The 14,492-nt window shown below is 33.8% G+C and overlaps 1 protein-coding gene across 10 annotated transcripts in view; it reads left to right on the top strand.

The window, feature by feature from the left end:
• PTPRM (protein tyrosine phosphatase receptor type M) overlaps positions 1 to 14,492 on the top strand; it is a 1,053,679-nt gene that overhangs the window by 909,198 nt on the left and 129,989 nt on the right. For all 10 annotated transcript variants that reach the window (XM_056820784.1, XM_016432809.2, XM_056820785.1 and 7 more), the window contains 2 exons: positions 3,683 to 3,759; positions 12,767 to 12,803. In XM_056820784.1, the coding sequence (XP_056676762.1) occupies positions 3,683 to 3,759; positions 12,767 to 12,803 (114 nt within the window). The remainder of the gene's footprint in view (positions 1 to 3,682; positions 3,760 to 12,766; positions 12,804 to 14,492) is intronic.

The following is a 14,492-nucleotide window of genomic DNA, read 5'->3' as shown; positions in this document are numbered from 1 at the left end:
TCTAAGCATATTACTTCCATCTTGTTCTTGTGGAATTTCTTTTTTTAAATCCACACATAAGATTTTACATTTATTCCTATTGTGCTTCATCTTATTAGCTTCAGTCCAGTTCTCTAACCTGTCAAGATCTCTTTAGGTATTGATTCTGTAGTTCAGTATATTTGCTATCCTTCCGACCTTTGGGTCATCTACAAAATTGATGAGTATGCTATTGCTACCAATTTTACTTTGTTTTCAAAGTGATCATATAAAAACACGATCAAGGTGCTTTGAACCGTTTGTAAGAGAGGTATCATTGTGGCATTCAAGTCCACATAGTATTTACAGCTCAGATAAGATTACTGAAGTTTTAGATACAAGTGCAACATTTTTTTTTAAACCCTTACCTTCTTAGAGTCAATACAAATTATCAGTTCCAAGGCAAAAGAGTGGTAAGGGTTAGGAACTATCTGAGGTCAAATTTGAACCCAGGACCTCCTATCTCCAGGCCTGGCTCTTTATCCCCAGAACTACTTAACTGCCCAGTCATGTCCATAGTGTGTTAATAAAGACAAGGCTCATATATCTCACATATATATCTAGATATGTTTGAGAGATGTTCCCATAGGTGTCCTATCCAAGAAGTAATCTTTTCTGAGTCATTGGGTTCCATGTCTACTGAGTGGGAGATTCCTTTTCTTTGGTACTCCTTCTCTATTCTCTCATCCCCATCCACCTTTTCCAATCACCTTTCTGCTCCTTTCTTTCCATTTCATTGGACCTTCTGAAATCTTCAGTCTGTTGTTGATAAATCTCTCATTTTAGATCTTTTCCTCTCCTACTTTTTTTTCCCCCATCTTATTGATATTCATATAAACCTGGCCTTCTGGAAGACACCTTGTCCGAAGTTGCCTTCTCTACTACTAGGAGCATCTTCTCCCTACTTCTTGCTACATTGAAATGGGAGAAGAAGACGAACAACACCTTGTTCCTTAGTGTTACTGCTGGAATTTCTCTCTGCCTCTTACACTGTGCAACTTCTCCTTCAAGATTCAATCTAACACTCCATCTGTTTTTATCACTCTTCATATCTTTCTTATAGTCATCCAATGGCCTCCAAATCATTTCCTTTCCTTCAGGAATTCACTATTGGGCTCATAATCTTCTTTCTAACTTACTCCCTCTTCTCATACAAAAGTTCAACCTATATACTTATTTACACTCAAACATAATGGTATCCAAGTTTATCAGCCTCTTCAGCTTCTCCAGCCTACATTATTAATCTACCTCAGCCACCCATAGGGATATTTATACCTTGGATCTCATCATTCCTATAATTGTGTTCCCTCTTTCTGAGCATAAAATTCCTCCCTATGATCCTAACCTCCTAACTTTTTGTCTCCTTTTCTGCTTCAGCCCTCCTAATTTATTTTTCATCCTCAAGACAATCTTAAATCCCTTTACTCCTTCTTGTTCTTCTATTCCCATTATCTCTGCTCTCCACTTTTTTCCTTTCTTGACCTTATAGTTAATGAGTTCAGCTAAATTCAATCTTCTACTCTTTCATCCCTTGCTTCCTTGTGCTTTTGACCTACCATTGCTTATACTTTGCTAAAGCTCTTATACTTTGCTAAAGCCCAAACCTGACATATTGCTTATATCTGCATTCTCAAAGCCACTGCAGGAAGTAACAAAATTATACCAGCAAGTCCATTCCAGATTTATACTATTTTGTCTCTACTGTCCCTCATTTCTTCATGGCAATTCCTTCTTGTTATACTGCTCTCCAACAGAGAATCTTACCTCCTATTTTGCTAAGAAAATCAGTCATCCACCATGGATCTCCTCTTATCCCCTATTTAATACTTCAAAACCTTTTCATCCTCATCTCTTATTCTCCTCCTTTGCTCCGGTCTCTGAAGAAGAGGTGATCCTTCTACTTACTTACACTTTTGTTCCCATCTCTTGCCCTGCTTACATTTTAAGTCTGTCCTTACTTACTGGCACCTTCCTTACAGTCTAGAAATAAATTGAGATCTCCCTTATCCTTAAAAAAAAAATCAATCAATCTTCATTTATCCCTGCTATATTCTTAAACCATCAGTCTCTCATTGTCTATTGGATGCCTCTACCCAGCTCTTCCATCAATATCTCAAACTTGACATGTCCAAAAATAAGTCAACAAGCACTCATGTGATTTTTACTCTGTCCCCTGCATCGTGCGAAGCACTGGAAATACAAATATAAGCACAAAAAAAAAGGCTGTTCCTGCCCTCAATGAGCTGACATTCTAAAAGATAAAAACTTACTTAAAATAAAGCAATAAGGAGAGGAGGGTGGTGAGGACAGGTTAAGGTGATGTAGAAGAAAAATGTCAAAGTGAAGCCTACAAAGAAATTAGATATGCCTAGCCTGGACTCCTTCATTAAGTAGTGGTTCTGGGAGGAGCCATCCAATCAAAGGGAGATGCCAATGGGTAGGACAGTAGTTCCAGTTTGGGTATTGAATTAAAGTTTGAGTGAATTTCCCAATAAAGAGGTATTTTGGGCATGGGAAAGTCCAGAGTGTATGTTGGAGAGGAAATAATTTTATTTTATCCTAAATACTTCCCTTCTCTGTTATTTTTTGTTTTCCCTTGAGGGCACTACTATCCCTCTAGGATTCTAGGTTCACTAACTTAGAACTAACCTTTGCTCTTCCTTCTCCTTTGGCCTAACTCTGACCATACTGAATTAGTTACCAAATATTATTAGTTTTTCTTCTGTCCCCTACTCTTCATCCACACTACCACCTTTCTAGAAATTCAAGCTCCATCACCTCTTGCCTGAACTCTTTCAGTAGCTTTCTAATTGATCTCATTGCTGTAGTCCTTCACTTTTCCAACCCATCCTCTACAGCTATCAGAATAGTTATCTTAAGACACACATCTAACTAACTTGTTCAAAATTTTTCATTTTCTCCCTATACCACCTAGAAGAGAATGTAAACTTTTCATTATGACATTTAAAGCTTTTCACAGTCTTATCTAAACTATCTTTCCAGGTGGTAGAGAACTTTAAATGCCAGAATACTCCCCCTCATTCACTCTATTTTCTAGCCAAATGGAGTTCGGAGCTATTCTCTGAACTCATCATTTTAACTCCTGTTGCCATGCCTTTCCCTAAGTATTAGATGTATTCTGGAATTTACTGTCACACTTCCATCTCTCACTTAACTGCTTAAAAGTTCAGGTGTTCCCTCTTTCATGAAGCTTTCTCAGATTCATCACCCCTCCTGTTTGTAAATCAATACTCCCTTCCTTATCAAGTTACTTTAGATTTATTTACTTATCCATAAATATATTTTACATAAACAACTATATCCTTTCTTGGAATCTAAGGAACAATTTTGTTTTTATTTTTGTATTCAAGGTACATGTAATGGTACATTGCCTTAAAGATACAATGCCATAAAACTTAGTTGACATCTAAAAATATGAAGTTTCAAGTTTAGAAATGATTAAGACTAAACAATGAGATTTTGCTATGTGTTCTTAAATCCCTGTTCAGTTTTAATGGCCAAATCAGAATTTTCAAGTGAGCATGGTTCTTAATGTCTTTCTCTATTTAAAGTAGCATGGCTACAGATGATGTAGATATAATGTGTTTATATTCTGTAACTCTTATCAGCACACATATTAAGATATTTTTCTATTCTTTTTCAGATGATCATTCTCGAGTGAGGCTGCAGACATTAGAAGGAGATACAAATTCGGACTACATTAATGGAAATTATATCGATGTATGTATGACTAAAGCAATGAGCAAAGATAACTTCTGTTTCATATACAGTTTATGGGTCTGATATTTTAAACTCAAGTATAAAACTGCTAGGAACACATTAGTCAAATTTCATGTCAGGGATAGAGAGCCATTATGCTTTCTGTATTTGTTTTATTTACATCTATCTACTAACTAAATTGAACCTTATCTCCCCAAAGGAGCTTGGAGAATAGAAGGAAAAATGGGAAGATGATTGGAAAAGAAATAATATGGCTTCAATTTCATGGTCATTTGAATCTTCACATCTCAAAAACACAGATTATACACAGGCAGTTCGAAGCAATAATTAGCCAGGACAAGAGTCCTATCAAAAAGAAAGCCAAGGACTAAGAGACTTACTTTCTCATTTTGTTTTGTTGCTTTTGGAGACTTACTTGCAGCAAGTATGGAGAATAAGGAGACTTTACTGTGGAATACTGTTGGAAATATAGAAAAAAAAAACCAAAATATAGACATAACAAAACAACTCCTGACTATATGTACAAAAACAATAAATGCAAAATAAGTATGTATAGAATAAATGCAATAAATTTGTGGAGGAGGTACTAAATGCCTAGAGAAATCAAGAAAAAAGTCCCACATAGGAAGGAGCATTTGGGATGAGTTTTGAAGGAAATTAGGGATTCTAAGAGGCTGAGACAGGAAGTACATACCAGAACAGGAAAAAGAATATACCCTTGGAAAGGCATGGATATGGGAGAATGGATGCTGTGAATGAGGAACAGCAAGAAGGCCATTTGGCTTTCAACTTGTAGAGCTTATTAACGTCAATAATATATAATAACTCTGGGGAAGTAGATGGGAGCCAAGTTCTGAAGGGCTTTAAATGCCTACCAGAGGAGTTGAGTTTTGATCCTACAGCTAATAGGGAAGTACCAGAATTCAAAGAATGGTATGGTCTGACCTATGCATTACATATATCGCTTTGATTTCTACTCTCTGAGTTATCAGCAATGATGTAGCTAGCACCCCATGAGGAAAAGAATAAAGTACTCCAAGTAGGAAATCAAGAAGAAAAGAGATAATAGAAGCAAAACGGAAAGTCCACCTATATAAGAGTTTAGAAAGTAGAAGAATGTGGTAAAAATGGGGAAGGAGAAGAAGACCACAGAATATTTGGAGATGTAAATTAGATGGGAAAGGCCCTTTGTGTGATGAGGAGTTGAACCATATCTAAAAGAAGCAGCTTTTAATACCTCAGGGAAGAATGGAGTAACAGATTCTCAGTTGAGAGATCATCCAGGAACATCAGAGGAGGAAGAGGATGGAAGAAGTTTGTGACTCCCTCCCTACTCAGGGGTCCTGAGGAAGTTATTTTTTTAATCTAAAACAAACAACAGGAACTTCTGCTGTCTTCCCCAGGAACACACCAGCGGCTCTTGAGTATTGTCAGACCTAACAACCACCACCTGCATCAGGTGATCCTTGTCCAGACAAAAGATATAAACAAAAAGAACATAAAAAGCATTACTAAAGATTCTAGTGTCCTGAGTACCACATTTTGGAAACACATCTAGAAGATTATGACCCAGATGATGAAAGGAATAAAGATATGCAATAGGAAAAATCAATTAAAGGAATTGAAATATAGAATTTAAAAGACATAAAGAGGTCATAAGAACTATCTTCAAGAATTTGCAAAGCTATCATGTAAAAGAGGGATTTGCCTTGCTATGTTTGGCCCCTAAAGGCAGAATAGAGAGCAGTAGGTGAAGTTACAAAGAATTACAATGAAGACTTAATGAAAAATTTTGTAATCATTAGAGCCATCTTGAAGTTAAATGAAAAGATTCCCCTTCATTGGAGGCCTCTAAAATAAGCCTGAATGAACCATTTACTGGAAATGTTGTGAAAGGAATTTGCATCAGATTTGGATTTTATAGATTTCTTTTCACATCATTTCCACTTCTTAAGTTCTTAAAAAAATTTTTTTTCCAGATTACATGTTGGTACGATTCCCAATAATAATTTTTTTGAAATTTTGCAATCCATGTTCCCTCCCTCTCCCCCCTCTCTCTCTCTTTTCTCAGATAGCAGGTAATGTAATATAGGTTGTCTGCCTCTTAGACATTAATTGACTTTAATAAACTTTGGCTGAAATGAATTGAAGTGAAATGACATTGCTGCCCAAACTTCAGTATTTGTCAGCAAAAACATAATCATTTCTTTCTCCAAACTAGATTGTTTCTCAGAGAATTTGTCATTTGTACTTCATGTTGCCCTCCCTTATGTGGACAAAGAATATGCTATTTTCATTTTCTGTCAACAACTTGGCATAATTCCACATTTTAAAAAATCTGTTTGCATATTAATGTGACAAAACTCTGTAATTCCTAATATAGTGATTTGCAATCTCTTGTCATCATGGCACTTTAAAGTTGCCTTCAAAGTAGTCTGCAGCTGTTAACTAGGACTTCTAATGCAAGCAAGACATTTCATTAAATATGTAAGCTCTTTAATTATTAAGGACTGCTTCCTTGTTCATTCTGCATCATGTTAACTTAATGTTTTACATTAGAATAAATTCTTCAAGAGACAGTATGTTTTCTGCTGAAAGAATGAATGAAATCAAAAGTTAACTGGAAATCAAGGGGCAGTCAGTATTACCTTTAAGGCCAGAATTGGCAGAAAAGAACTTTAACATCCTCACCATTCATGAGAAATAGTTGGTCTCTAGCTAGGTCTAAAGGGAAGAATATGTGGCTTGAGGTAAGAAAAATTAGGTGCTGGCCCTTCCACTTATTCCTTTTGTTGCCTTAGGCAGGTAATTTGGTTCCTGAAGAAGGGTTCTTGAAGCCTTAATTTCCTTTTTAGTAAAATGGTGTTAGAAATAGTTGTAAAGAAAATTCTTTGTAAACTGCAAAGCTACATCAGCTATTGCTCTGTGCATTATATAGTATGTATTATATTGTTGCAATGGGTGGCTGTCATCACTATAATTTCCTAGGGACTTTTGCATAAAAGCTTTATTCTTAAAATTGACACCTTCAAAGGAGAGACTTTATTTCTTTTGTCTCCCTGTCAGTTATTTGATAGTGAAGATTTTTATTCAGATTTATGGGTTATATCATGTAGCTACTTGAGTATCCTGCCAATTTGGAAATTCTGTGATTTTGTAAATCAAGATCATTAGTTAATTATAACTTGAAAATGACTCACAGACATTTTAAATATTTCTTTTTTGAAGCATGCATAGAAGCATGCATGTACATATTTCTGGAATTTTAGGCTGATTATTTGGAAAGCAGGTCATGCCCGAAACATCAGATAAAACCCAAACCCTGACATACTGTAATAACTGAGAACTCAGACAACAAAACAAGATTAGTTTTTGAGAATAGGAAATATTTACTGGAGTTAGCAAAGATTGTACCTCCTTAAAACACATTTCATTCATTTCAAAAAATAGGTAATAAGCATCTATTATAAAATATGCCCCTGGCCTCAGAGCCCTTTCCCCTCTTAAGTAAGATAAGACACATGCAATTAATTAGAATTCAAAGTGATTTAATAAATGCCAGGTGAGTGACAAAATAAGTACTTTTAGTATTTTAGAGAAATGCTGGGATCCTTTGTAGCTAGTGTGATAAATGAAGGCATTATGGCAAGAAATGATATTATAGTGGACCCATGAAAGATGGATGAGATTTCAAGGAGAAGGAGAGAAGGTACAGGAGGATTCAGCATAAAAGGAATTATATGAGAGTGAACACAGGGCCAGGAAAGCATAAATTACATTGAAAGAATCTAGATTAGCCAGAGTGGAATTCTTAAAGAACAATAGGATATGAGACTGAAAATATTGGTTGGGGCTATTCTATGGAGGTCCTAGAATTTTGATTTTTAGGAAATTTTGGCATCTACTTAGTAAACAAGGCTTTTTGAACAAGGGAATGAGTTTCTAGGATTTATATGAAGAACCAATACTTAGTATTCTGCCTAGTTCCATTTTGTAGTATACACAAAATAGCATGTTTGTCTATGAAAGAAAACAATGTCTTTTAAGAATTAAAATCAGAAAAACATAAGTTTTGATAATATTAATATCCTATAAAATTCTCCAATGTTTCATTATATTTGAGTGTCTCAAGGTGATGTATAAAGAAAACCCAATAAACAGACTTGTGTTATGGTGGCCAAGTAACTATCCATGACTAAGAGCAGCTCCTTCCCCCCCCCCCCAAGTCCAAACAATAACAAATGAACCAAACTAAAACAAAAAAAGGGGAAGAAAGGAAGAGGAATTCTCACAGAAACACACTGATCAGAAAACTAAGAGTGGATTTCAGTGCAATGCATAAGGAATATGAGTTTATAAGAAAGGGGAAAATTTGACAGTGTAGCCCTTTTGTAGGATCAGTCATCTGACTTACATTGACATTGATAGGTTGTGTCCTAGAAAAGGTGAAGCAACTAGATAGTACAGTAGATAGAACATGGGCCTGGAATCAAGAAGATGTGATTTCAATCCCAGGCTCAGACATTTGGTAGCTGTGTGATCCTGGGCAAGTCATGTAGCCTCTGTCTACCTCAGTTTCCTAATCTGTAAAATGTGAATAAGAATAGAACATACCTCCAAGGGTTGTTCAAGTAACTCCTACTTGAGAGCCACCAGGGAAAGAGTGAATGATTGGTCACTCAGACTTTTGATATGCACACTCAACCTTTCCAGGTCCAAAGCCAATTAGAAGACTTTTCATCATGACATAGTACTAATCCCGAGTCATCATAGTATCCAAAACTGGTTTCTGATATTCCACATGTTATACTGGCAGTAAGCATAGAATATATGAGCATACTTCGAAGCCTGAAACCAGGCATGAAATATCTGTGTGCACGATTCAAGGATTAGTGCCTATCATAACAGATTGAATAGTACTGAAGCAGTAACAATGAGACACTCAAAAGAGAATGGACCTATTGTGAGAATCTCTAGAATAGTTTACAAAGTCAGTAAAAAATATAAAGGAGCACCTGAAATCTGTAAGAATCAAAGTTTTGAAATAAGTACAAAATAGCAACTGTGAGAATCACTATCTTAGAAAAGATTATGGAAAAAATTAATAAAGCCATAGTTATCTGGGGGATAGCCTGGCACAGATCAAACAAAAATTTCTAGATAGAAAAACAATTAGAAAAGCAAAATTTTGAAATGCTACAAACAGCCAACATATTAAAAACATCAATTTGAATAAATTTACTTAGCAAAGACAAACCTAAAATATATGTGATAGAAATAATCTAGTGCTGGCAAAATGTCTGTCCTCCAAATCAAGGTATTTATCCCTCATAAGAAAAGATGGTTTTCAAAAGATATCAGAAACTACCATTTTTTTTACTAAAATTCTGGAAGAAAGGATAACATTAATTTGATAATATCAATTGACCAAGTAGCAAAAATTTAATAAGATAAATAAAACTTTTAAAGCAAATATGAGTAAAAGATTACTCCATACTCTAAGAATGTGAGAATAATGAGCTTGAGAGTTTGAAATCCCAGTCTCAAAGTCAATGGTAAGATTTGAACCTAGGTGATCCAGATCTGGAGAACAGTTCTCTTTCTATTCTCTATGCCCATTTGAAAAAAGACAGCTGAACAAGAGCACATAGAGATCTAAAGAAAAGGGGGAAATGAAGAAATTATTCCTTGAAATTGGGCACCACAAGTAAAGGTCAATCAAATTAAAAGGAGGGATATTGAGGAGCAGTAAGTAAACCCTACACATATATGCTTATCTTTATTAAGTGATAAAAATTTTATTAAAATTACATCAGCAGAAAGTAGATCCAAAGAGATGTATGAATATGTTGAGGAGGTGGAAATGGAGGGGAATAGCCAAGGAATTAAAGAAGGCATGTGTTCATGTAGGAAATAAAATTCAATTTCTGTTGCCCACAAAACAAAACCAATTCTTTGTGCTAACTCTTCTTTTAAAGGACAGAAAGGACTTAATGCAAGGAAAAATAAAATTAATTCATTACAACCTTGAATAATAATGGCTAGAATTCACCCATAAAATGTGAGTTGCAAAAGAAATTAGAAAAGGGAATCCAAAAATTTACTATCTACAAGAAACATCCCTAAATTATGTGACTTAATATAAATTCAGTGATAAAAGTCAACTATGGATCTAAGATACATTAACTAGACTCCACAAAGTAGGAATTGTAACAATAATTTTGTATGATGCTGTAAAATATATAGATCCATACAGAAGTGCAAGCAAAAAAACTATATTATTATTAAAACCACACCAGGATATTGATAATATCATTTTATGGAATAAACATATTTAAAAGCTAAGTTTTTAAAGGCAAACAAATACCTAAACCTGGATGATAAAAGTTCATTACTTTGATGTTTTTCTAGTAGAAATATTGTAAATCTACTAGAAAGAGAAATAAGAAAATAATTCAGGAATTGAAAAGCATATAAGAAAACCATATTTAATAAAATTATGCAGATTAAAAATATAGGAAAAATATACTTTCTTAGTTTCTTATGGGGGCTTAACAGAGATTATGTGCTATAGCATAAAGTACTAATAAAAGGCAGGAAGGGAGAAACCTTAAATATTTTATTAACATATTAGAACACAATAAAAATTTTACTGAACAAAGGAAAGAGGAACAAAAGTTGCAGACATAAATCAAGACAATAAAACTTAATAATGAGATAATAAATTATAGAAATAATTAAATATTATGCTAAAGAAAATGATAATACAGTGAGAACTAAAATTTATGAAATGAATCTAAAATAGTCCTTAGAGGAAAATGTATGCCTCTTGAATACATATTAATAAATGAAAAAAAAAGATAAGACTAATGACTTGAGCATGCAATTAAAAAGCTAGAAAAACAACCAATTAATAATCCCCCAAAAGCATTCATGTGATTTTGAAAATTAAATGGAACATAAATAGAATCAATAGAAAAACAACTGAACAATGATGGAAAAAAAGCTTTAAGAGTTAATAAAATTGTCTTTTTAATGTTAGCTAATTTAATTTTTAAGGAAAAAACAATCAAAAATCAAAAATGAGAAGCTACTAGAGAGAAAATAATGAATAGAATTAATCAGTCAGTCAAACCAGAGTCCTATTGACCCAAATTTATATATCTTGTTGTCTAACTCACATTTATATGTGTATACACAGAACCACATATATAAAATCTTCATTGTTTTTTTCCCACTACACACTTTCTCTCATCATACCCCCATAAGGTAAGTTGCATAGAATGTGTAAGAATGCATAGAAGTAATTTCATTTAAAGTTGTCATTCAGCCATTTCTGTCATGTCTGATTCTTCATGACCTAATTTGGGATTTTCTAGACAGAGATACTAGGGTAGTTTAGTCATTTTGCAGATGAGGAAACTGAGGTAAACAAGATTAAGTGGTTTATTCAGGATCTTATACCTATTAAGTGTCTGAGGCCAAATTTGAACTCAGGAAGATGAATCTTTCTGACTCCAAGTCCAGCACTCTATCACCTAGTTGCTCCCTAACCTATCGCAATGCCTGATGAATAATAGGTTCTTACTGAATGCTTATTAATTGATTGACATATGGTTTAACATTAGGCATCATTTATCCTCTCAAGCCCCAAGAAACTTTCAAAAATCATTTGAAGATGATTTACCAATCAATTTAGAGAGACCGTTTCCATACCAGATAGTTCTCCACACCCATGAAGTCATTGGTCCAAACTTTAAAAAAGAACAAATGGAGAAAAGGAGGGAGAAGAGAAAAAAGAGAGATGAGAAGAAGGTAACAAAAAAAAGAAAAGACAAGAGAGGAAGAGAGAGGAGAAAGGCAACAAAACTAAAAAAAACTAATAAATTTCTGAGAAATAATACAAAACATTGAAATTAACAAGGAAAAAATTTGCATTAAAGTATATGCACATATATCTAATAGAATTGAGACATTTAAAGTCTATTATGAACTGATGTTAATCTATAGGACTAATCTGTAATCTATAAATTAATCTATAAGGCTTTATAAAGAGCCATTTCCAAATACATTAATAGCAGAGAGAATTGCAAAGAAAGAATTTTTTTCTCCTATTTGCCAGTGTTTATTACTTTAATTTCCCTTTCATTGTTATCATTAAAAATTCTGCAACTGTTTCAAATAATAATGGCAAGAGAGGTCATCCTTGTTTTACCCCTATATTTATTCAGAAAACTAATATCTCCCCCTTGCCAAACAATGTTAGCATTTGGATTTAAGTGTATAATTTTATCATATTAAAAAGAATATGTACCAAACTCAAAGGATTGATCACTTCAGAAAATTAGCAATATACAGAAAAAGACTAAAGAACCTATTTGAATTTCTATATTTCAATAACAAAAACCAAGAGAATATGATACTTTCCACTTCAAAATTACTACAGAATACATGTAATGGCTAGGAGTCAATCTAACCATCCATAATTAAGACATATATAATTATAAAGCACTCTTTGTAGAAATCAAAAATATCCAATAATTAGATGGACATTCACTCTTCATGGTTGAATTATAAGAATATACTAAATTAATATATTGCCTTTTAATTTATAGATTTATTTCAATACCAATCAAGTAAAAATAGTTTAATTACTCTAACTAAAAATAGTAATAGAATCATTTCTAAAAACAAATGGCCTAAAATCTTTAGGGAAATGGAGGGAGAGGAGTGTGGAATAAAAGTAGGAATAACCATTACAAACCTTAAATTCTATTTTAAACTATACTCATCAAAACTGTTTAATACCAGCTGAGCAATGTATAAATTCAGTGGCCATTCCTTTATTAAAGGAAAGTCAATGTGTTAGCTATTGTTCATCTTTCCTCTGAATGTATTAGCTGCTGATATTTATCCGTGAGTTCATTTCATCAAATTTAATAAGTGATTTAGATAACCACACAAGTCTTAAGTTTGTTAAATAAGCCTTTTCTTATTTTTTTTTTAGGGTTATCACCGACCCAATCACTATATTGCCACACAAGGTAAGTTAATCACACTCTTGATGTCTTTCTCAAGTTGTGTAACATATTATTTCTTATTTCCTTTGGGACAGTAGATGAAGTTAAGATATAAAATTGTTTGTTGCATTATATTCAGTAATTTGTTTTCCTGTTGTAAATACCTTGGATTAGAAAATTTAGTTAATTCTGTTTTAAGATCCTAAGAAGAAAGACTTTATATTCTTTCTATTGAACCTTAGAGTTAACAGAAATAGAAAAACTTTATAATCTTAGAGAATTCTCTGGAGCTCAGGGAGACTTGGGGAACATATGCTCATTCTCCTGTAACTACTATCAGACAAAATTTGAACCTAGCCTTTTCCAGGCTCTATATATGTATTATGCCATTTTGTCTCATTAATTTAATTAGTGGATTCAAACCTCTGCTTTAGGTTTTTCATTTTTTCAAAAAATTTGTGGTGCCCTTCATATTGCTTTTTATTAATAATGACTAATCACTAATAGTTGCTATCATCAGAAAATTGGGTGCTTATTAGGGAAAGAAAATATTGTCTTAAGTTCCCCTAGCAATAAATGATGAAGAATGTAATTTGCAGCATAGGGGATTAGTCTAGAGACTCAAGAAAATTGTTCCCTAGTACAGTAGCTCAATAGAATGGATTTTATCCAACTTTAATTCAAGACTTTATGTAGTATAAAGTCACATGATTATAACAAGGCAGTTTCATACAGTGGAAAGAGTACTCTGGAGTCAGAGCATCTGGATTCAAAAGCCACCTCTGATGCTTATCAGCTAACTCCCCATAGTCTTTAGTTTCCTTAACTATGAAATCAGGAAGTTGGAATAGATAACCTTTGAGGTCTTCTCCAGCTCTAAATTTAAGACCCTTTGATTCTCAGATAACCTAGTGCACTCCCCTAGTATTTTTGATATGATCAAAGAAAGCAAAGTAAGCCTCTTAACAGATTGGGTGGACTCTCAATGATGAATTTGTGGGAAAATATGAACAAGTATCACCCAAGATGAGAAGCCACGGATGGACTGCTCCAAGGCAAGCAAGATGATACTCTATTTCAGAATCATTAGAGTATTGATCATAATATCATGAAACCATCATGACTGAACATAATAGCAATTTAACTAACTTTGACTAAGCCTTCACTTCTAGGTAGCAGTCTCCCTTTGACTTTTTATCATATTGACAACAATTATTCTAGACCTTGTCTCATCAATCCTCTAATCCTACCACTCTCCTCAATATTTCCCCAGATATCACCTCTTAGTTTACTGAAAATATTAAGGCCAACCATTATGGACTTCCTAAACTGCCTTTCTCCAAATTCCTGTCTTCACTCATTCTCTATAGTCTCAGTGTATGAAATGGCCTTTCTTGCCAAAACTTAATCTTTCTTTATTTCTCAGTCTTTTTCCCTTCTCATGGCTTACATTTGTCACCCCCCTATCATTTTTCTCAACTGATTTCTTTCCCCTAACCTAAAACAGATATCCCCCCATATATGGGGAAAAACACAACCAAACTTTCCTTTTACCCTTCCAACTATTGCCCCATTTCTTCCCTACTTTTAGATAGGGTATTTATTATCTTAGCAACTTATATCCATTCATTGACCAATTAGGATCCCAGAGGACTGGATTTGATACATACTGTCCACCTCCTAATAGCAAAGTGATAGATTAAAAATGAAGAA

Source organism: Monodelphis domestica, chromosome 3 (genome assembly GCF_027887165.1).
Source record: "Monodelphis domestica isolate mMonDom1 chromosome 3, mMonDom1.pri, whole genome shotgun sequence".
Lineage (NCBI taxonomy): Eukaryota > Metazoa > Chordata > Mammalia > Didelphimorphia > Didelphidae > Monodelphis > Monodelphis domestica.
The sequence above is the reverse complement of the archived record's forward strand: the minus strand, read 5'-3'. Positions and strand labels throughout refer to the sequence as shown.